The sequence below is a fragment of the Dendroctonus ponderosae genome, unplaced genomic scaffold (assembly GCF_020466585.1).
Source record: "Dendroctonus ponderosae isolate FM_Combo_2020 unplaced genomic scaffold, Dpon_F_20191213v2 Dpon_F_20191213_3, whole genome shotgun sequence".
In the NCBI taxonomy this organism is placed as follows: Eukaryota; Metazoa; Arthropoda; class Insecta; order Coleoptera; family Curculionidae; genus Dendroctonus; species Dendroctonus ponderosae.
In genome coordinates, this window is record NW_026018508.1 from 473,389 (window position 1) to 496,125 (window position 22,737).

A 22,737-nucleotide genomic window follows, 5' to 3' on the forward strand; every position below is an offset into this window, starting at 1 on the left:
TTTTTTTAATTGATAAATAAACAATAAATGACTGAAGAACCCAGGATTTGATTTTAATTTGGAATTGAAACACAGTCAGGAAAGTACGTACAATAAAATTTAAAGCGATATAAGCCGGACTTACATCGCTGTAGGCTCGATACAGCAATACAGAATTCCATTTTGGTTACATTTCTCCAGATCAAGCAATTACTACCTTTACAGCGCTTTAAATGTCGTAGAGAATCACACCATTAGAGTGATAGGATTTAAAATAAGATGCGACAAAATAGCCATATGAAAGAAAACATTAAATTGGCAATATTTCGAAAACTAAACACTTTTAGAATAGACGACTTTCATTAAAGTAAGCCTTTTTCAACACGAAATGCGGCTCAAATTAAGTAGCACAAATTCCCTTATAGGAAAAATGAATAATTTTTCGAGTAGCTGCAACTGTGATTTTTTACATAAAATTTCAAAAATATCAAAAACGGTTAGACACGTATAGGATATTATACATGAAATATATTTAGAATTTGGAGTAGAATTAAAAATGTAATAATATATAATGTGTTCCATTTAAAATAAGCATGCTGATACCTACTTCCGGTATAACCGGAAATGTGGCCATCTTGAAAATAATTTAGATCGCTTGCCCCCAATGACTTGGGCACACTACCCAATTTTCAAATTTCTCCTAAATACAATTTAACAGATATCGATTTCTCGGTGGAACACCCTTTATAAAAAAAAATTATAGAAAGAATCAAGGAAGTACTCGCAAATAAAACCTACTGGTAAAAGTACTGCAAAAATTGACTGTACCAAATCTGACTGCTACAGAGAAATGACAAAATGACAAAAATCTGTATAGATATATTTGAAGAAAATCAAATCATGGGTCAGACCGTGTTTATTTACCAACTCTCTATCTCTATGATGTACCTTAATGCACTACTATTAACAATAATTAATGGTACTACTGATGTATGTACAATATTTAAAAATGACTTTGCGTCGTTTTTTTGAAGTGATAAAGAGAATCGGTTGGAATGCGTTACGGCGCCGTTGTCTGCCGATCCCCACCCTGATGTATCTTCCTTTCTCTCTCGTACCCGCACAGCGACTCAGCAGAGACATGCGCACTCGGCGCGAGAGTTCTCTATCTTTCACACACTCGACGACTTAGCGAAGACATCCCCGAATGAGATTAGAAAATTATTAAATTATTTTGGGGAAATTGGTGGGTTAAACAAGTTCAATATTTTATAGCTTCTATAAATATCATATGAAGTTATCACTCCTGTCAGCCGTCTCGTGACGCATACTTCTTTCTCTTGCTTGGGACAAGCCTTCACAATTTATACTCAAAAACGACAGAATATCCGTACTAACCTGCCTAGCGCTTTATTCAAAAAGTGCCTTCTATACACAGCATTCCATATTTCCCTTACGAATTCGTTGTCTACTTCAATCGCATTTCTTTGAAGGTTATTTCTGACTGTAGTTAATTCATCATAAGATAAAATTGGAGGATGTTTCTAAAAACATCAAAACCTGGTTTAGTCTCTATTAACAAACCCAATACAACCAACAAGAAAAACATAACCAAAGCTTCAATACAGTTAGGAACAAACTAAAATTGAAGTGTTTAAAATAAAGTTAATTTGAAAGCAAAATTCTGGAAAAGTAAGTGGAATATTATCCATATATTTTCTCATTATTTTATAACGATTGTCGACTGAGTGTGAAGTGTCCGACCGACTGCCCCACTTTAGAGATTCTACTTACATCGTTAGAATATAAAATCCTGTCCAATTCGTTCTTAACTTGTTGCCTTTTGGATTGTACTTCACTTTGATACTTCCAGTACAGCCACCTTTCTTTAACAGATGGGCCCAATAAAGCTTTTAAAGTTTCTTCGCTCTCCTTCATTTTTGCTTTCACACTAGCCTCCAAAAATTTCACTGCTTGATCCCAGTCCCTCTTATCAGCAATAGTTCTATCTTCTAACGTATTCAGTTGGATGACTCTCAGCATATCTGAAGCCTGCAGTCAGATATTCTTTAAAATGTGTTCGAAAATAGAAATTGATATGTTATGATAATTTTGAAAGAAAATACCTTATAAAGAAATTACATTACAGTGTTATTGAGAAAAGAAGATATGTGTGTATCTGTTAGAAAAATAACATGCAGAACATTTTTAAGAGGCATGGAAACAAGCAAATCCTCAATATTTTTGAGGAAGCAAATTAATCCCCTTTGTTTTTAAAATGCTGGATTAATGGCCCAAGACGCATTCCTGGTTCAGATTACATCGTCTTAACGTGGTCTATTATCTTTTGCTTTTTCTTCTTAAGATTGTGTATAGTAGCACGCACAACACCATATAATTTTGCCAATTTGCACATGCTTTCTCCAGTATCTAACTTTTTTTAAATGTCAATTTTATCTTTCAAATGTAGTTTTTTTATTATTTTTTTGTCGTTTATACGACATATTTAACTACACACTATTACTTACAAAAAAAAAACAGGTAAATATGTACGCACGTGCACGTGATGTTCGTATCGGTCTATTGCAGTGTCGGATTAGTGAGATTATACTGTATTGAAAATATCCTTCTAAAGTGAATCAATAAAAAAAGCCACAAACTACAGTTATAGAGATCAATATTTAAGCATTAACTGGTCATTAGCCGACGCGGCAGAACTTTCGAATTTTCTCCCCATTTTCCGATATACCATAACTTTTTTGTTTCTTGGTAGAAGTCACGACCCTTAGCAATCGAGCTTTACTTATAAGGACTTTTTGCCAAAACCGCTAGTGTTTCCCGTTGTCGAGATACCGCCGATCTTTACCCTTATCGGGTCACCCTATACAATCTGGAAATTTTAAACTTAGACTATTTAATTAAGAATTGATTGATCTTTGCAGTTTGGTTACTGAATCTAGTACAATTGAAGATAATTCCAATAAGACTCAAAAAATTAAAACTAAAATCCTGTTCAAATATTAAGGTTTCTCTTATGGTATTTAAAAAAGGGTGGTCAAAAACCGACCGATGCTTACTTTATCTTCCCATTTGTGCCGATTCATAGCTTCATTCACCACAGCCCTTTTTAACTGATCAAATATGTCATCATGTTCAGGAGCTTGTGAGGCTCGCTGCATAAATTTTTGAAACTCTGATTTCAAACTTTCCCATCCACATTCCACAGACTGAGCGGGTAAAGTCGATTCAGCCCATTGCCGCAGTTTAATATCAACTGCAGTATTGAACGTTTCTGAAACATTTTACATCCGACTAGAATAATTCTAAGTATTAACACTTAGACTAAAATAGTTAATATTAAATAAAGGTTTTTAATAATTTACAAGGTATTCAGCTAAAGATGGCTTTCGGCCATATGTCAAAAAGCGCGTTTTAGTTTTGATTATTTCAGGAAGTTGACAGTTATGTTAGATATGTGCAAGATATAGAATGAGTTTTTAGTAGTTCGGTTGCTCAATTATAAACTAGTCTTCATAATTGTGAAACTTTTGTATCAAGTACACTGCAGGAGGTAAAAATTCCAATAAAGATAAATCACTTAATTTAAATTATTTCAAATATTTGTCCAATTAGGTAACGTTTTTATATCGGATATAATGATTGTGATAATGATAATGATCGAAAAATGATTCAATTTAGCGCCAATTTGATACAGAATAATTTTTTGAATCCCTTAAAATGAGATAGAAGGATACCCGAGAATCAGTCACGAGGTTCACAGTTTTTCAGTTTTCAGCAGAATGAATGGTACCCCATAGAAGTTTTTGCTTTGTTTTAAATTTGCTACATTCTGGTCAAGAGCTTATCTTGATATCTTCATTAATATTAGTTATATACACGCCATAAATGGAAACCACGAACGCAGCAGCACAATTGCAGAAATTCTGTTGATAAATCATTTCTGTATCTAGTCTATAAGTACGCCGACTTGCCCGCACTACATTCTCTGTCAAGCCTTCAGCACGCGAAATTTTGTACGTCAAAATAAAAACTTTCGTTTTCAAAAAGGACATTTTCATTTGGAAATCTATAATTCATTCGAGCAATTTTATCTAAAAAAAATACTTAAAATTGTAAACAAAATGACATGGTTTGATTTGTTACATGTAGGAATTTAATATACAGAGTTATTCAAAATTGGCGTCGTACCTTTTAAGGGGTAATAGGGGCTCACTTGGTACGAGAAAAATATTGATATTTTTTTTTCGATAATTTCCAGAAGATACTAACAATTAAAAATCGAATTTGAACTTTGTTATTAAGCATTATTTTGAAAGTGTTCCATGTTTAATTCGAAGCGTATTGGAACTTAAGCATTCAAAAAAAAAATTACGATGCTTGCTTTAAATTACGAAAATGTTTTACATTAAAAACGTTCCGTTCTACAATTTTTTGATGAAAAGTTAAAGCTGCAATGATGTTTTTTGTCATGAACAGATAGTTACAGGTGGATAGCCATTGTCAATAATGTACCGTGGATGGCCGAGTATCAAACTCTTTCTTCAGCTTCCAACTTTTATTCACCTCTGTATAACTTTAAATGCGGAACAGGAACAAACTAACTTCAAAATTACCGTCAACTTCACAAACAATAACAAAAACACACGGAAAAATCGCTCTTCAGACTCGCGGGGTTTAACCTCTTCTGCACCCGGTCGTTGCTGTTACTTCACGCTGACTTGTTCTCCTCGCCGCTTATATAGATTCCTTCAGGTAACCTAGATGGTTCTCGAAATCTCCAGAACAGGTGCGAAACTTCCCGCTTGTCAGTGTCATATTTGACAGTAAATGGGGCGCAAATGGGGCTCCCATTTACTGAAATACCACGAATTTTGATCCCTCCATTTCAAACGTGAGTACCCCAGGCCATTTCCGTTACAATAATAACAATAATTTGTCAAACTATGACTTACTTTGAGGTTCGCGAATTTGCGGATATACGATTAGTTCATGGGAAATGCTACAGTAACATAGTAGAAGCTGAAAGAACTCACGCCAACAAAGGGCGAGGAGAGTGGTTCCAAGAAGATAGTAGACGACAATAGATGTTCGGGTTCCAGACAGAACAAGTATTGGACACAATTGCAGAAGAGCCTTTTAAGGGCACTCAAGAACATTGCACAACAACTGACACTCTCCCAGGCACCAAATAAATACCGGCTACATTCCTAAGATACACATTAAACCAATGGATTACTCTACACCGGTATGAATTGAGCAGGAGTTAATTAACAGAATACGAGAAGCTGCTCGAGAAAAGTGCATAATAAGGTGATTACACAGGCACTTGTTTGGAGTGACAGACTCAAATGTATGTTTTTGTAATTTGTAAACAAAGTAATAAGTAGAGGTTATGATTTGCGAAATAGGTTCCGTCATTCAACGATTCCTGTTGAGTTTACCGTTTATCCTTGTCTATCTTATTGGCACTTTCTGTATAATTCCATGGATACCGGAGTTTTAAATAATTACGAAGCAACAAGTATTTTTGTAAAGTTAATTAGGCAGATTACCTTGAACAACATTGTTGCATAATTTCCGACTGAGTTTTAGCAAATTTCTCGCTTTTTTGCGAGAGTAAATGATTCAAACTATTTTTCCCCAGACAACACCTCCAGAGGAATGACGCTAATTTTGAATCACCCGGTATATCCACAATTGAATATGTATCCACTTCCGTTCATAATTTACCAAGCATGTAACCATAGCAACGAGAGATAACAACACAGGACGTAAAAATGAAACGACGCCAAAAAGACGTTAATTTGAAGAAAGCCGCTAAAATCCATTTAGTCCAGAAAAGTCAGTATAGTTCCCTGCAAGTCGAAAAGACGTCAACTGCACTTGTAATGTCGGTTAATCAATCCTAGACCATTAGAAAAATCTTACATTTTGGGAGCTCAACCGGGATCGACGAAGAATAGTCTACCGGTTATAGACGAATGGAAGACGAAGGGAAAACGAAGTGAAGACGAAAGAATAAACGAAAGGAAGACGGGAAGTACATTTATCGACGAAAAGGTGGGCAAAACGATGAACAGCTTGCGCTGTCACATGATATGTTGTGGTGGCGATTGCAAAAGAGCTGACTGGTAGATAAGGAACTGTAGGTGTTTCTGTAATTTTGGAAGAGTTAATTCTGGAGGCGCTCATCGAGTTGTGACAGCCATATCGCGTTGTGACCAGGTACTTTAGTTTTAAGCGAAATAAAGAAAAATAAAAGCTGGTGCTTTACTTTAGTTTGCCGTATATCTAGAAGCAAATTGATAATTTATGTATGATTAATTTTAATGAAGTTATGTAAAAAATTTCCACGCACAGGAATACGTTGAATGAGAACGTATTTTACAATTGTATTATTTACGAACGTCGTCTTTTCGCTTTTAGGTAACGTATACTGAAATTTGTATAGAACAATTTGTCTTAATCGGTATATCAAGATGTCTAATTTGGGCGATTTGGATAAATTTACGCTGAATATTGGTAAAAGCGAATCAAGTAAAGTTAAAGCATTGCACTTTATAACTTATGGAGCCGATTGTGAATCGCGGAAAACGAGTAAGAATTGCCGGGAGTTTACGGGCCTTCAGTTAAAATTAGAGTCAGATGGGTTTGCAAAGAAAATGTAAAGGAAAACATTGAAGTATATGATCTAATTTCTGCATGCGATCTGTTAGAGCTAAATCAAAAGGGTACTGCTCACACTTTGGTGAGTCGTATTTGTTCGTTCATGAATGATTTAAACTTCGACAAAAGCATTGCAAGTAAGAGTCGAAAACGAGTAAAAACCGTAGAAGCAGATGAGGAAGATGTAAGCGAAGAAGATTTTGACGTTGACGACGAAGATGAACATTCCGCCGTATTGCAAAGTGGTTTGGGTTAGTTAGATTTTGACGAAAACATTTTGACATAACCGGATGGAATGATCTGAAAAACACTAATATTTCCCAAAAAGTTGCTACGAGGTTAAGCTAAACTTTTCGTACAATCTGGGAACGGTATCAAGTCTTGGGCGGTACTAAAGAAGAAGCTACTAGGAGAGTTCCAAATTAAGCATTCAAGTTCATAAGCTGCTCATGTCAAAAATTAAAGAGATACGAAACAGTACAAGAGTATGTACTAATTATAAGAGAAGTAGGAAGCAGAGCTAATGTAGAGGCTGAAGTTTTATAATACAGTGTACAATAGATGGCTTTCAGGATGACTTACTAAATAAAGTTATTTTAAACAGTGCTGGAAATTTTAGTAAGTTCAAGTAAAAAGTGAGGATATACGAACAAATGAAAACTACTAAAATAGTAAGTGAATCTAACATGGCACCAAGAAATAGGAACGGCATGAAAGGTGATAAATAAACCAAAACTGAAGAGAAGAGGCAGCACAAAATTAGCTCGGGCTATAATAGTCCAGTCGGATTAGATTTTTTCCGGCCACTAAATAGATGAAGGTAAAAGATTATTGGAAGTTGTTTGGAAGGATGTCAGAATATTGGGACAATAGTTTCAGCGGGATTTCCGGCTGGGGAACATTGTTTAAATAATTAAAGCAAGTGCGAAAAACTGTTTTTTGTGCTTAACTTGAGAACCCTTGATGCTTTCCGCTTCAAGGAGAAAAGGTGTGTTCAACGGTATTTCCGGATGTATGGGAAGCATTCGATAAAGTCTGGCATGAAAGCTTACTGTACAAACTTAACAAATTATAGCCAGTGCAATTAGCCAACTTGTTAAAATTTTACATGACAGACAGAATGTTCCGAGTGAATCACGAATCGGAGTATTCAGACTTCAAAGATATTCGAGCTGGATTACCTCAAGGAAGCGTTCTAGGCCCGATCTCATATCTTCTGTTCACTAGTGACCTACCGCAAACAACAAACGTCGTAGCGGAAACATTCGCTGATGACACGGCTAAAACTGATGAAGAATCTACGCTGTTTCTACAAAGATCCAATGACTTAGTCCAAAATTGGACGGAAAAGTGGCGGATAAAACTTAACGATCAGAAAGCAGGACATATGAACTACCTACATCAACAAAATAATTTCGAATCCAAAGAGGTTAACAATAAATTGAAATATAATCCCTTTAGAAAACACATCAAAATATCTTGGCCTTGATGAACCTTGACGCTAAAGCTAAACGGGTCCAGTACACCAAAATCAAACTTGCAGAACTGCAAATCCGCAGTTCTACTGGATACAACTTGAAAATTATCGACTTCCATCTACAACCAGCTATTAGTTTACAACCAAATTCTTAAACCTATTTGGATGTATGGCATTCAACTGTGGCGATGTGCTAGCCGTTCTCATATTTTAAAAATACAACGATTTGAAAGCAAAGCAAAGTACTACAAACTATTGCAAACGCTCCTTGGTACGTACGCAACAGCGACGTTCCTCGTGACCTTGGTGTACCTTTGGTTGCAGAGGTCATAAAACAGATTGCAACGAAACACAAAATCGTTTCCTACAGCACCAACATCCAGAAGCACTGAAATTACTTGACAACAACTAGATGTCAAGACGCCTCAAAAGGACTAAAACCTTTGAACTCGTCACATGACAGGGCTAACAACAAAGCTCCATAAGGCGGCGGTCCCACAGAACCACCGGTGACCACCCGTAACCATCAAGCAGATTTCGAACATATGCCATTCCCATTGAACCGGTCTCACAGAAAGCTTCATTAGTCATCCACTGCTAACCACCGTTTCGAAATTTCGGAGGAGTTCGAAATTTGGTAGTGTGGTAGAAGGCGGTGAATGCGCGCATGTGGGTTAGAAATGATATCGGCTTGGTTTGGGCCCTTTCATAAAAAGAAAGGTTATATACTGGTAAACAGTGAAAGCCAGTGAATAATTGCTGTGAGACCGCTGCCTAACTCACCCCTCGGTTGATTCAACACCACGACGAAGTGCAAAGTAAATCAATGGATTCTTTGTAAAATAATTATGTAAAAAATGTTCAGATGTAATCTAATACTTGGTCAGCAATAACCAGTTTTAATAAATCTACTTAAAAAAATCCATTCAAAAAAAGGTAAGTTTTGTCTGTCCCTTGAATTTGAGACAGCCCTGTATCAATTGGGACTATCTTAAAATAAAAACAAATAAAATGTTTCTCTAAATTTCAAATTAGATGCAAAAACGGGGATGTTCAAAAAAAGTTCAATCAATAACCCTGTATGTAAATCCATTAAATGTATTCTCTTTAGGAAATTATTTATTGTATTTATTATAATTTTTTCTCTATAATCCAGTAATCGGAACATTCCAATAATCCGGTACCCTATGGTTTTCCATAGCGCCAGATTAGTGCGATTGTACTGTACTTCACGAAATATTCTAATTGACGCTGACCGTGACACACCCTGTATATTTTAAAATTCTTGAAACACGTCTTATTCATGACAAGTCTAAAGTAAAAAATATAACCAACTAATATATATACCTGATGCTCCAGTTTGTGCTGCGGGCAAATAAATGTTTTCAAACACATTTCCTGATACCTTTCCCCACATATTTACAAGTAGGCGCTCCTCCCATTCTCTAGGGCTAACTTGTGATAAGTTAACAACCTCATCCAAAATTTCACCTCTCGCCCTTTCAAACAGCTCGTCGCGATCTTGTTCTCGAAGCCTGTAACATAAGATATATATTAGTGTGGTAGGCGTAGCTGTGACTATCCGCGTCACACAATTGGTGCACCTGTTCTTAAAAGAAGACATATGCAGTTTGTATTTGTTAAATATTAATTATAATAACATTAACATAAAGGAAACTCAGAGAAGCCATTGCGTGAGGGCGGGAAACAAAGAAGACAAAGTGAGCCAGAGTACGAAGAATCTAATGAAGGTGAGAAAAGATATGGGGAATTAATACGTCGGAAACTGTGATGCACTTAGGCCGATTTTCACCAGAAACAAACTAACAGCAGTTTAACGAAAGTAAATTCATGGTAAACGCCGAAATTAAACTCGTTTAGCGACGTGTCGTTTTCACCAGCACTTCCATAGCTGCGTTTAGCAAAACGCAGTTTAAGAAACTGGAAACGCTGGCATCGTTGCTAAATTGAGAAATATTACGAGTGGCTCATCGCAGTAACATCTGTCAATGAACAAGTCCTATGTTTGACAGGTAGCTTATTAAAATACTTAAGCATTTGAAAAGAAAAAATTCCATATTTACTGCAAATTACGAAAAATTTTCATATTCAAAAAGTACCCTTCTACAATTTTTTGATAAAAAGTCAAAGCGGCAATGATGTTTTCAGTCATTAGCAGATAGTTACAGGTAGATAGCCTTTGTCAATAATAACAATAATTTGTCAAACAATGATTTACTTGAAGCTCCTTGCACGAATTTGCGGATATGCTATTAGTTCTGAGGAATGCCACAGTAACATAGCAAAAGCTGTTAGAACTTACGCTAACAAAGGGCTACATATATTGGAAAATTGGCTCCAGGACGATAGTGAACGACAACAGACAGATGTTGGGTTCCAGACACAGATGGAATGACGATAATAATGATAATAATTCTCACGGTATAGTGCGCGCCAAGAGATGCAAGGCTGGGGGGAAGCCCAGCCAAAAGCGACTAACCTTGAGGCAACAGGCGCACCTCATTGTATCAGCCTCACCCACACATGCGGGGCTCTGTGTGAATGGACCTAACCCTTCCCTAGCTACTCGTGGGAATGATGGGGAGGAAAAAACTACCATCATACACCACAAAATACCGGCGGGACCTCATCAGAACCGTCGCGGCCCGCAGCTGGCAAAGTACCGAAGGGTGGTAAAAAACTCTCGGGGGCCGCCAGGCGGAAAAAACTCCAAAACTGTGCTAGGTAGGTTCCCTCAGGGGAACCAGCACACCCCAAAAAAGCTGCCATGACCGGGACGCAAAAGAGACACCAGTCGGATGGCAGCACACCCAACAAGCCAGCACCTGGGCGGCTGTATGTGGGAACTTCCGTATAGGAAGGAACCACACACAAGTCTTGCAAAGTTGCGGTTTTTATGTAATTTTAATGAGGCAGGTTACCTTGAAAAACATTGTTGCCATCCTTCTGATCTAGTGTTTTGAGAATATCTCAGTTATTAATAACATTTTTTTTACATTTAGGAATGTTTTCCGGGCTTTGAAGCCGTGGTCTATGGGAATTTCTTCCTTGGGGAAGAAATTCCGATAGACTCGTCAAAACTCGTCAACTTATGTAGGAATTGTAGATTCCAAAATTAGTGAAAATCGATATAGGCGTTAGAAATTATTTGGAATAAACGATATTAATTTGAGAACTTTGGCGCCCTGTAGCGGCAAAAAAAGCAACATTGAATATAGGTACGTTTGCCTGATTGCCTTATTTTTGGATAAGGAAATTGTGGTTAAGCTTTGTACAGCCACTTGAGGGACTTTTTGGGCGCAATGGGGGAGATCTTCGGATAACAAGACTATACAACTATACTCCGTACACTATAACTATGGTCGCACGTCCTCATCGTATGTCGAGCGTTGTTGCCATACCCGCCATAAAGTATATATATAAACATAAATACTCGAAGCAATATTAGATTATCTCTATCGTGTCTCGCTTTTGCTGATTATTCTTTATGGAATAATGGTTTATTTGAAAAGCACAAATATACCGTCAAGGCAATAGACATGGACAAGTACATGACAAATGCAACAAGCAAACGTCATGCGTCTTTAAAAAAATTCCGAGAAATCTTCGATCGATTCAGCAGCAACTAATACACAGGGTGAATCAAAATTGACGTCATTCCTCTGGAGGTGTTGTATGGCGCTGTTTTAGAAGTACAGAAAAAATAGTAAAAAAATTAATTGTTATTAAATACTAAGAAATTTGCAAAAAAACTCTATTAGAAAAACGGCATAATGTTTTTCAAGGTAATCTGCCTAATTACCATTACGAAAAACCTGTTGCTTCGTAATTATTTAAAACTCCGGTAACCATGGAATTAGACAGAAAGTGACAATAAGATAGACAAGGATAAACAATAAATTCAACACGAATCGTTGAATGACGGAACTTATTTCGAAACTTATAACCTCGAATTATTAATTTGTTTACAAATTACAAAAACATACATTTGAGTCTGTAACTCCAAACAAGTGCCTGTGTAATCACCTTATTATGCACTCTTCTCGGACAGCTTCTCGTTTGCGGTTAATTAACCMCTGCTCAATTTACTGGTAAAACTGGTGTTCAGTAATCCATTCGTTTAATGTGATCTTACCTACGGTGATCTTACCTACGTGGTAGGAATGTAGCCGGTATTTATTTTGTGCCTGGGAAAGTGTTAGTTGTTGTGCAATGTTCGGTGTGGCCCTTYCTCTGTGTCTRGAACCCGAACATCTATTGTCGTCSACTATCTTCCYGGAACCACTCTTCTCGCCCTTTGTTGGAKTGGTTTCTTTCAGCTTCTGCTATGTTATTGTAGCATTTCCCCTGAACTAGTCGCATATCCGCAAATTCGTAAAAGGAAATTGAAAGTAAGTCACAGTTTGACAAATTATTGTTATTATTGACAAGGGCTATCCACCTGTGACTATCTGTTGATGACAAAAAACGTCATTGCCGCTATGACTTTTCATCAAAAAATTGTAGAAGAAAACTTTTTTGATATCAAAAATTTTCGTAATTTAAAGCAAAAATAGTAATTTTTCTTTTTGAATGCTTAAGTATTCCAATATGCTACCAATTAAACATGGAACACATTCAAAATAATGCTTAATAACAAAGTTGAAATTCGATTTTCAACTGTTAATATCTTCTAGAAATTATCAAAAACAAAATTTCAATATTTTTCTTGTACTTTCCAAGCCCCCTATTACCCCTTAAAAGGAATCACGCCAATTTTGAATCACCTGTATATTAGTATTCTAAAGTTTTTTCACATTTTACGATTGCTTCAGGTTCTCCAATGCCCAAAACACAACAAAAAAGATTCGACTGATCACACAAATTTCATGCATGATAGTCTTTCCCAGTGAGCATTTTATTCCTATAAAGGAAATGTTACAAAGCCAACGTCGTTGTGAAGTCACGATTCCCTTATTTTGTGTCAAATTTTTCACAAAATATTGAATGACGTCATGGTGAGTGCCTAATTATACGCTAGAAAGGAATTATGTGTACTTTTACACATTGTAGGCTTTAAATTGGCAYCCAAGGGATTGTTGCCTAAATCCAAGTAATCGCYGACAAGGTTTAGGAATTGTGTTAAAAGTAATTTCTTAACTGCAACTATGTTATCCTAAGACACAAATAGGAAACGCTGTGTGCAACAAGTTAGGAACTGTTTTCTTTAAATCACAATCTTTATTTGTGTATTTCGAAAATAAGGAATTACTTCTAGAATATTTCAGAGATGTCGCAAAGGAAACTGTGTGACATAACAAGGATCGTTTTGAACTTGATCAACAACATTACTTCACATTTACGCAACTAATAGTATTTTTCTACGTCCCATTGCAATAGCTTTGGACAAACAATGCGTACATTTTTTATGCACTTTTAATCCAGTTTTGGGAGACCACGACAAAGCACCACTTCTCGAGAGAAGAGACCACTTCTCGAGTGTTGAAACCGGGTGAATGGAGGCATAAAAGTCGCTGGCTAAAATCAGTCATATAATTTGAAATTTTGAGAAAGAACAAACAGAATAATATGTTTAGGCAATTTGTATCAATGTAGTTTAAATATGACTATAATAAAATAAATCTATATTATATTTAATATAACATAGATTTATTAAAATCTTCTTGTTTTTTTCTTCCTGCTGTTCCATCTGTTTCATAACTTTTTGTAGCATTACTGTTATTGAATCAGCACTACTTGTTCCTTGAGCTTGTTCTAGTCCCCTTGTAATTTGGGAATATGTTGTCTACTTACCAATATAGTCTTCAACTTGTCTCTGTTCATTTTTTCTATTGTTGCTAGCTTCTGAAAGCTGTCGATCTGGTAACTTCTTATTGTTAGCTTGGTTTCGTAACTCTTGTAGCGTTATGGCTGTGGTGCATCCCCTATAGCTCGCAGGATGCGCCTCCCCACAGTGTATGCATTTGGCCGGGGTATTGCTAGGTTTCTTGCAGTCATTGGGGGATGATTGCCCGCACATTTCACGCATCTCGGTTCTTTTCCACAATATTTTTGGGTATGAACATAATCCTGACAATTTTTACACTGCGGAATAAGTTTGGGATTTTTGAATGCCTCCAATTTTGTAGATTCTTTTAATGTCTTCTTCTCTGCTGAAGGTTAACACAAATAAGGGTAACGGAGTTTTGTCTTTGCTTCTGCTGGGGCTGGTGAACATCCAATAAATTTAAATTTTTATCCTTTAGATCTGCAGTAATATCTTATATTTTGCAGGTGTGATGTAAATTTCTAACCACCACTTTGATTGGTCTAGACTGTTTGTCTTGAAAAGAATGCCATTCCAGATTCATGTTTTTGACTACAGCTGTTAAATTCCTATAGTCGCTTTCGTCCTTGACATTTATTTTTATCTTTCCGCCAGCAAGCATACTTGCCTGGAACTTTATTTGATTTTTCACCAAATCTTCAGTTGGGGCATTGTAATTATCAATTGGGCTGGTAATTATTGATGGAGGTTTCTTTTTTATATTGATTTGCTGCTGTTGGGTGCTTTTTATGGTGTTACGTTGCCCTGGTTCTTTGCATTCCTTACCCTAATCCATTCCGTTTCCTTACTTACTTCTTTGTCTGTGTAGTATTCATCTTCGTCTGTGTAGTATTCATCTTCAATTTTTTTTCAATGTTTGCGTGTGATAATTTACCCTCTAATACTGTATATTTGAGCATTAGCTCATTGTACAACTTCTGCATGGCATTTAATTGGGATTGAAGTTACTCAACTTTATCATTAGCTGCAGTTTTTTCATTGGTAGACACTAATGTTTCCATTATAATGGGTTTATTAGGAGTGTGAAAACTTGCATTGCGATACATTATGATTTATTTTGATTTTGTTTGGTTCCCGATAAACCCACGACACGCACGTCGATCGAGCACCACTTGCACATTTACGAAATTCTCACTCCGATAACTCAGATACGTGTTTACCGGTCGATAGTCACAACGATACTAGACGGGAAAGTGGCAATTGGAATACAGCCGGACGGCCAAAAGGGACAAATATTCAGATTAACGAGCATCGCAAAAATAAATGTAGTAAAATAATACGCGGCGCTCAAAGCAATACAGATATGCAACAGGGATCTACAACGTGACATAACGATGCTGACAAACAGGAAGCAGCAGGTTGAGGCCATAGTCAAAGGCAAAACAAGAACAAAACTGCAGATAGACATCTCAAAGCACATCGAACAAAGACATAAAAGAGGATGAACAACAAGAGTGCGATGGGCGAAAGGACATGATAAGAAAAACATACACAACGGAGCAGCCTCCCGCTAGCGAATGAAGGAGCTGAACTGCTCAACGAGACGACACTACAGAATACAACGCCAAGAGAAACCACGACTGGGCCAAGACACGGGAAAATACCACAATGGCACGATGGCAAGAATACTGGGACACCACCGACAAAGACCGACAACTACACCAAATGTGCATGACAGTTAGCAAACACATAATACCGACAACATTCATGGCGACACAATTTGCAACGGGGCACGGTAACAAACCATTATTTACATAGATTCAAGCTGACAAACAAGGCACTCTGTGGATGTGGAACGGGCGGCGAGACAATCGAACACATAAAACATAACTGCACAGAATGGGACAGGATACAGGCACGAACGCATATTCTCGCAAATACGGCAACCTCAGGGATACGGAGGGAAACAACACCTCGGATGTAGACAAACTTCCAAAACGAATGGGCAGATTGCAATTATTTCGTGCTGAAAAAAGATATTATTTCATAACATGTGCGGGTATGCAACATGGCCAGTGCTTCAATTTGTGCCAACAGTGCATTCATTTTAGAATTCGCGATTGTAAATTCTGGTATAAACAGAACCGATACCAAACCGAGATAAATAAGAATTCATCAGTAGATTTGGTTATCGGGAATCAAGTCCGCCCCAAGCTCAATTCGAGGTGCAGCGCAGTGAGGCGCGATGAGTTATAACTCACCAACTCACAAAGCGGCATCAACTCAAATGCGCAACTCGACATAGTGTTACCCAGGACGACGACGATCAATACATAAGTCATTTCAAGGACACCATGTATAAATGAAGACAAAATTAATAATTTATGTGCAGCGCTATTTTATACGAGGTGTAATCTTCGTCTCAAACCAATACCTTAAGCCACAGAAGCACTTTCCACCGAATCATTTTATTGAAGACAAGCGTACTAAGACGAACTAAACGAAAAAAATTAAGTCTGCAAATGGTTTTAAACGTCTAAAACATGCAAATATAAGGCGCTAAAAGCGAAATCTATTAGCGTTCTTCTTTGCCCAGAAAACACATTTCGAGAATCAATCTATTAAAAACAAGCACATTTGAAAAACCGAAAAAAAGCCTGCAAATGGTGTTAAACATTCCAAAATTGACATGCAAGAAGCATTAGAAGTTTCGAAATCACTTATCGCATTTGTTGGCCCACAAAACGTATACACATATGTTTTTCATGAATCAGATTATTGAATTGTTAGTTGTGAAAATATACCTACTTAGTAGTTTTTTCAAATCTGCACAACACCATTGTTAAAATACTAATTTTACCTGGGAAAATTATTCTTCCATTCCGTTTCCAGGTTGAATCTTCGAGCCTTAAAAGAATCTGCTTGTTGTTCAACAGTTTCTCTGACCATTTTCCAAAAGCAATCCGCTACTGCCAAACTTAAGTTTCGAGTAGTTACTTGAGTTGACCTAATTTGGCTGTCTCTGAAATATGAATGTTACATTGATCAATTAAGTTAAAAATAACCTTTGGACTAGAAGAATTGCTCCAGTTTAATAACATATTTAAATATAAACGGTTGTCCCACATTTAAACGGAGTATACAGGGTGATTCAAAATTGGCGTCATTTCTTTTAAGGGGTGATAGAGGCTCACTTGGGGAGTACGAGAAAAATATTTTAAAAATTTAACTTTTATTTATTAAGGTTAATACGACCCTAAATTATGCCGGATGTCAATTTGAAAACTTCCCACCCTTAATGTCTTTCTTGTATACATTAAGAATTTGCTTAGATCTTAAAGATGTAAATACAAGGACTGTCCGATAAGTATTTAGCCTCACAACCCAATGGCGCCACTATTGCAAAAATTGTCACTGTTTTCTGGGATTCATAAGGTGTGATCTACATCGACTACCTGGAGAAAGGAAAAACGATCACAGGACTCTACTATACCGATTTATTGGTCCGATTCGATGTCGAATTGCAGAAAAAACGACCCCGTTGGGCAAAGAAAAAAGTGCTCTTCCACCATTACAACGCCCCGGCTCACACCTCGGCCGTAGAAATGGGCTGCGAACTGCAGCCCCATTCACCATATTCTCCAGATTTGGCACCGTGTGACTTTTTATTTCCAAACTGGAAAAAGTCACTCGCCGGCAGAAATTTGCAATCGAATGAGCAGGTCACCGCCACAACGGAGACCTACTTTGCAGACCGCGAGAAAACGTATTTTTCAGGCGGGTTAAAAAAGTTGGAGCATCGCTGGGTCAAGTGTATCGAATTAAAAAAGGATGTTGAGAAATATACCAGTTTTCCAAAATTTTGCGTTTTTTTTTGTAGGCTAAGTACTATATTAAGAAACCTGTCCTCCTCTTCAACTAAACGGCGACCAACTACATCAAGCAGAAGACGTGAAATACTTGGGTATCCATCTCATGAGGTGGCAAAAACATATATTTTCGAAAAGAAAGCAACTGGGCATTAAGCTCAGCAAAATGTATTGGCTGGTCGGAAGAGGATCCCAACTTACAATGGAGAACAAACTGATAGTTTACGATTCCATCCTAAAGCCGGTATGGACTTACGGAGTACAGCTTTGGAGTTCCGCCTCTAAATCCAACGTTGAGATCCTCCAACGATTTCAGTCCAAAGTTCTACGAATGATCGTTGATGCTCCGTGGTTCATCCCAAATGAAATTATCCGCCGCGACCTTCAAGTACCAACTGTGAAAGAAGAAATACGAAGCTACAGTGTCAAATACCACCAACGACTAAGTGTCCATCCAAACAAACTTGCTCAACATCTCTTCCGTAGAAAAATCCTAGGAGTAAGAAGATTAAAACGACATGATCCTGGCGATCTGCCAACCAGATTTTAACTCCACCTCCACCGATTGCCAACTTCTGAGCATTGATCAACCAGCAGTCCAATTTTAATTGTGTGAATTAATTTTGAAAGGGGGGGGTATCACTAGACCCTTTTCTACACCTTATTTACAATAACACAAAAAATACTTATTATCATTCAATAAATTGTAATTTCTTGGAGTGAAATAAAACAAGTACTTATTGGACCGCCTTTGCATATGGGTTAAAAGACATTCAGCCCTGTGCTGTATCACTCACGTTAACTTTAACGTACATGTTATCCGTCTAACACGTTATGTGGCTCCAACTGGGGTGTTGTATCAGTAAAACCTTTATATTATAACAGGCGCTCGCTATCGACGAACATTATATGAAGAAATAGCGCTTCAGAATAACAGCATCAAATCACATGCCGCTATCGAACTTAACGTGCGTCCCTCGAATTTACCTCGGAGGAATAAATAAAACAATTGTGTTTAATCAGAGCGTAGTTTTGTCTTTTAGCTATAATTTGTTTTTAATTTAAAAGAAAAATATGTCTTTTGGTGGTCTTATAAAGTTAGCTTTATTAGAACAATTGGTAAATTTTCTTGAAAATAAACTTTATTGTCCTCCACAAACTCTACTAAATTTTCAAATTGTTTGCGGGTTGTTTTTTTTTGCCTCTTCTGTGCATGCTTCATTCAAAGCGTTTGAGAAGATAGGTCAAGAACAATAACGAACGAAATTGAAAGTGAATGCCAATCATAAACAAAGACAAGTAGAGTAGTAGGTGGGCCGAATGGTCAAAACGTGCACATGTAGTGCATATGTTTTAGAAGCTTCGATGGTTTGATGTTAACTCTCTCTCTAACTAATAGACTATTTGTATAAAGGCATCTCACTTTATGCATCCAATATTGTTTTCCCTTTTTAACGTTTGATGGATAACTGGGTCGTAAACGCATACGTTAACTCGGAGATAGAGCACACCTCGGTTGTGTTGCTGCGTTATGAAAAATGTTATCCTGAACTGTTAAGTTGCCATAACGTGTGGCCGTTAAAAATAGCATTTATGATACAGCACAGGGCTGATTATGTCCCGAACTCGACAGTATTGCGACAGTGTACGCACTTGTTACCTCCTCCATACTGGAGATATTAGTACATAGCATGCATGTCGTGTTAGATCAATTCGCTACATTGGAATTTCGACAAATAAAAAACTCAAAAATTTCGTCACTAGATATCTAAAATCCTTAATATAAACAAGCTTCCAGAAAACCGCTTTGATCTTTTGCCGAAAACAGCACATCATACCACACCTCATACATGTAAAGAGAATAACAAATACAACTTACTTGAGTAGCTTTGAATTTCTGAAGAAATTTTCTTCATAATCTTTAATGGTCTGAATAGCATCATCTTTCCGTCCCCTACCAGTGACCACAGCGAAATAACCCAGAGCTTTCATGGGAAATAGTTTTCCTGATAGAATTTTTCTAATCTGAAAACATTAATCTCATTTATACTTTGTTCCTAGAACATATTACAATCGTCCACTGCAAGTTTATTTAATAGAAACAATTAATTTGTTTTATCTTTAGGGCGGAAGGGTCCCTAATTAAAATTACAGCTGCATTGGTTAATTTATCCAATATAACAACGATTTTACAAGTGTTACTTCTTCGCTTTGTGCAATTTCAAGTAAACCTAATTGTGCTTAAATTCGCTGATTTCGGAATATCAGATATGAAAAACGAAAGTAATAATCTTCTCGATTATGTTCAAAGCTTTTATCACAGACTTAATATTGTTTTTGGAAACAACCTGGACAGTATATCAATTGATCTACTTATATGTTCCTTACCCTAGATGGATCAGCTAGATTTTCCTCTGCCATGTCAACTTTTGTCAAAACAAAAATTGTTCGTTTGCCACTAGGATCACAGTTAGCAACAAGATCAGTTACATTGCTTCTTTCTGCATCCACAGAACCATCCTAAACAAATATCTTGAGTTAGGAGAATCGTGAGTTAGGACGGTCGTTTGATAAGTCAGTGACTTTTTGAATTTCCCGCGCAGTCTCTGTTCCTAGACTGCTGTGACATTTTGAGCACGCTACGTCATTTATGGTGCGATTCTGTAAATCGCGTTTACATCGATGTAACTTTTACATACTGTATATTTAAAGTCCACTGTATACTTGGAATTACAGCTGTAGTGAAATCGCCATCGAACTGTAACGTCTGACGGAGCGAGACCGCGTACAGCGGAATATTTTAGACTGTAGCTAACTCCAGTATGATAAACTGTTAGTTGACATAACCAACATTGTATTGTTTATCATTATGGTGGCAGCCAAAATCAACAAATCAGGAAAGTATAGCAAAATAAAGACATACGAAAGTACTTGAGAATGTTTCAGGCAGCATGAATAACTTTGTTGACGCTTATAAAAAGAAGAGAGAACCGAAGAAAGAAGATTACAATTCAAAAATTCAAAAATATAATTTTGAAACCCATATATTTACTTTCAGTTAGTAAGAACTATTTAATTGTTTGGCTTTGTTTCTTGGGTTTGTTCGAAGTAATAATATGCGATGTAATAAACAAAGTTGTTTAATCACATTGGCTATGTTTTTCCCGCCGGGAACTACCGCAGTCTACATTGCAAGAACTACCAAATCATATTGAACCAATATAAAATAATAATCTAAATAAATAAAAATTGGTGAGACGTGAGTAAATAATGAAACCAATGAATCCTACAAAAAGGCGACACTGCAGGCATAAAAGTCACATACASAGATTCGGTGTATTCTTTAGTAACATAAATATCATCACCGTGAAATTATGCAATTTCGGGGGCACGCGTTGTCATATTCTAAGAAAGCTGTTTGGAACGATAAGAAATATTAGCACCACCTGTAGAGGGCAATATTGACTCAAACAAAAAAAAAAGTTAAAAAAAATTGGTGTAAGACGTGCGTAAATAATGACACCTATAACTCTGCAAAAGGGCGACACTAAACTCATTTTTTTAAATATTCGTCTCCCGCGATCTTGCACGTTGAAAGAACTCGGAATTCCAGGGGCACGCGTTGTCATATTCCAAGAAAGGTTTTACGAACTTTAGGAACAATTAAAACTGCTGCCTGCAGAGGGCAATCTGAGGGTGGGAGTATCATTCGAGGTTCATCAGTTCTTGTTCATAGTGTTCATAGTTCACAGTGTTCCTGTGTTCTCCTGCATAGTTTCTTCTTATTCTTCTTTCTTGATTTTAGCCTAATCGCCTGTTCAATTCTCGTTCACTTGCGTGAGGCTGTCGCTCCATCGTTTCCTGAGGCGCCCAACGTCTCTTCGTCCCAATGGGGAGTTGTCGCGAGCGATTCTCATAAGCCTGCGGTGGTCCATTCTGCTTATGTGCTCATTCCATTCCTTCTTCCTGTTTGCTACCCATTCATTGATGTTCTTGACATTACAGGCTGTTCTGATATCCTCGCCTCTCTCTCTATCCAGCAGAGTCTTTCCGGTGATTCTACGAATTATTTTCATCTCAGCTGTCTCTAGGAGCCTTTTGGTTTTCGCTGATCTCGCCTGGTTTCTGCGGTATATGTCATCACCGGCCTCTCGACGGTTTTGTAGATATCCTAGATTTAGTGTCCGTTCCCATACTCTTTTTGCACCATATGGCATTCAGGCAGCCAGCTATTCTAATTGCTTTTGTTATTTAATCTCTCACCTCCGCCTTAATATCCCCAAAGCCGGAAAGTTCCACGCCAAGGTAGTTAAATTTCATTTTCTGCTCGATTACTCTACCGTCAAGTTCCAGTTCGCATCTTAGAGGGATTTTTGATGTTGTTAAGCACTTTGTTTTGGTCGGTGATATTTCCATATTTAGAGACTAGGCTGTCAGGTTGAATAAGTGTAATAACATTTGTAACTCATTTTCACTTTCTGCAATAAAAGCGGTATCGTCAGCATAACACACTATTTTGAATTCCGCATCCCCCATTTTTTATCCCTTTAGCCCTAGAACACATAGAACAATTTTTTCCAATATTAAATTGAAAAGAGTAGGACTCAGGGAGTCTCCCTGACGAATACCGGTACCCGCTGGTATTAGTTCTGTGAGGTATCCTTCTATTTGCGCTCGTATTTTATTATTTATATATATGTTCTCTATGGTTTTAATGAGATTGTGTGGGATTTGCCTGTTGTAAAGGCGATGCAGGACGTCTTTCAGCTGAACACGGTCAAATGCTCTAGTTAGATCAACAAAATGTAAACGCATATTGTATTCAATCGATTTATCGACTATTTGTCTTAATACGAACACGGTGTATGTGCAAGATCTTCCCGATTTGAATTCCTGTTGTTCATCCGCCAACGATGTAAGATTGTTGATTTTGTTCG

At 37.1% G+C, this 22,737-nt stretch overlaps 1 protein-coding gene across 2 annotated transcripts in view; it reads right to left on the reverse strand.

Moving 5' to 3' along the window:
- The window catches only part of LOC109542543 (dynamin-like 120 kDa protein, mitochondrial), a 45,345-nt gene that overhangs the window by 5,096 nt on the left and 17,512 nt on the right, over nt 1–22,737 (reverse strand). For both annotated transcript variants that reach the window (XM_048664581.1, XM_048664580.1), the window contains 7 exons: nt 20,189–20,320; nt 19,680–19,825; nt 16,792–16,953; nt 9,491–9,678; nt 3,057–3,271; nt 1,774–2,031; nt 1,378–1,523 (listed from right to left, as the gene is read on the reverse strand). In XM_048664581.1, coding sequence (XP_048520538.1) covers nt 1,378–1,523; nt 1,774–2,031; nt 3,057–3,271; nt 9,491–9,678; nt 16,792–16,953; nt 19,680–19,825; nt 20,189–20,320 — 1,247 coding nt within the window. The remainder of the gene's footprint in view (nt 1–1,377; nt 1,524–1,773; nt 2,032–3,056; nt 3,272–9,490; nt 9,679–16,791; nt 16,954–19,679; nt 19,826–20,188; nt 20,321–22,737) is intronic.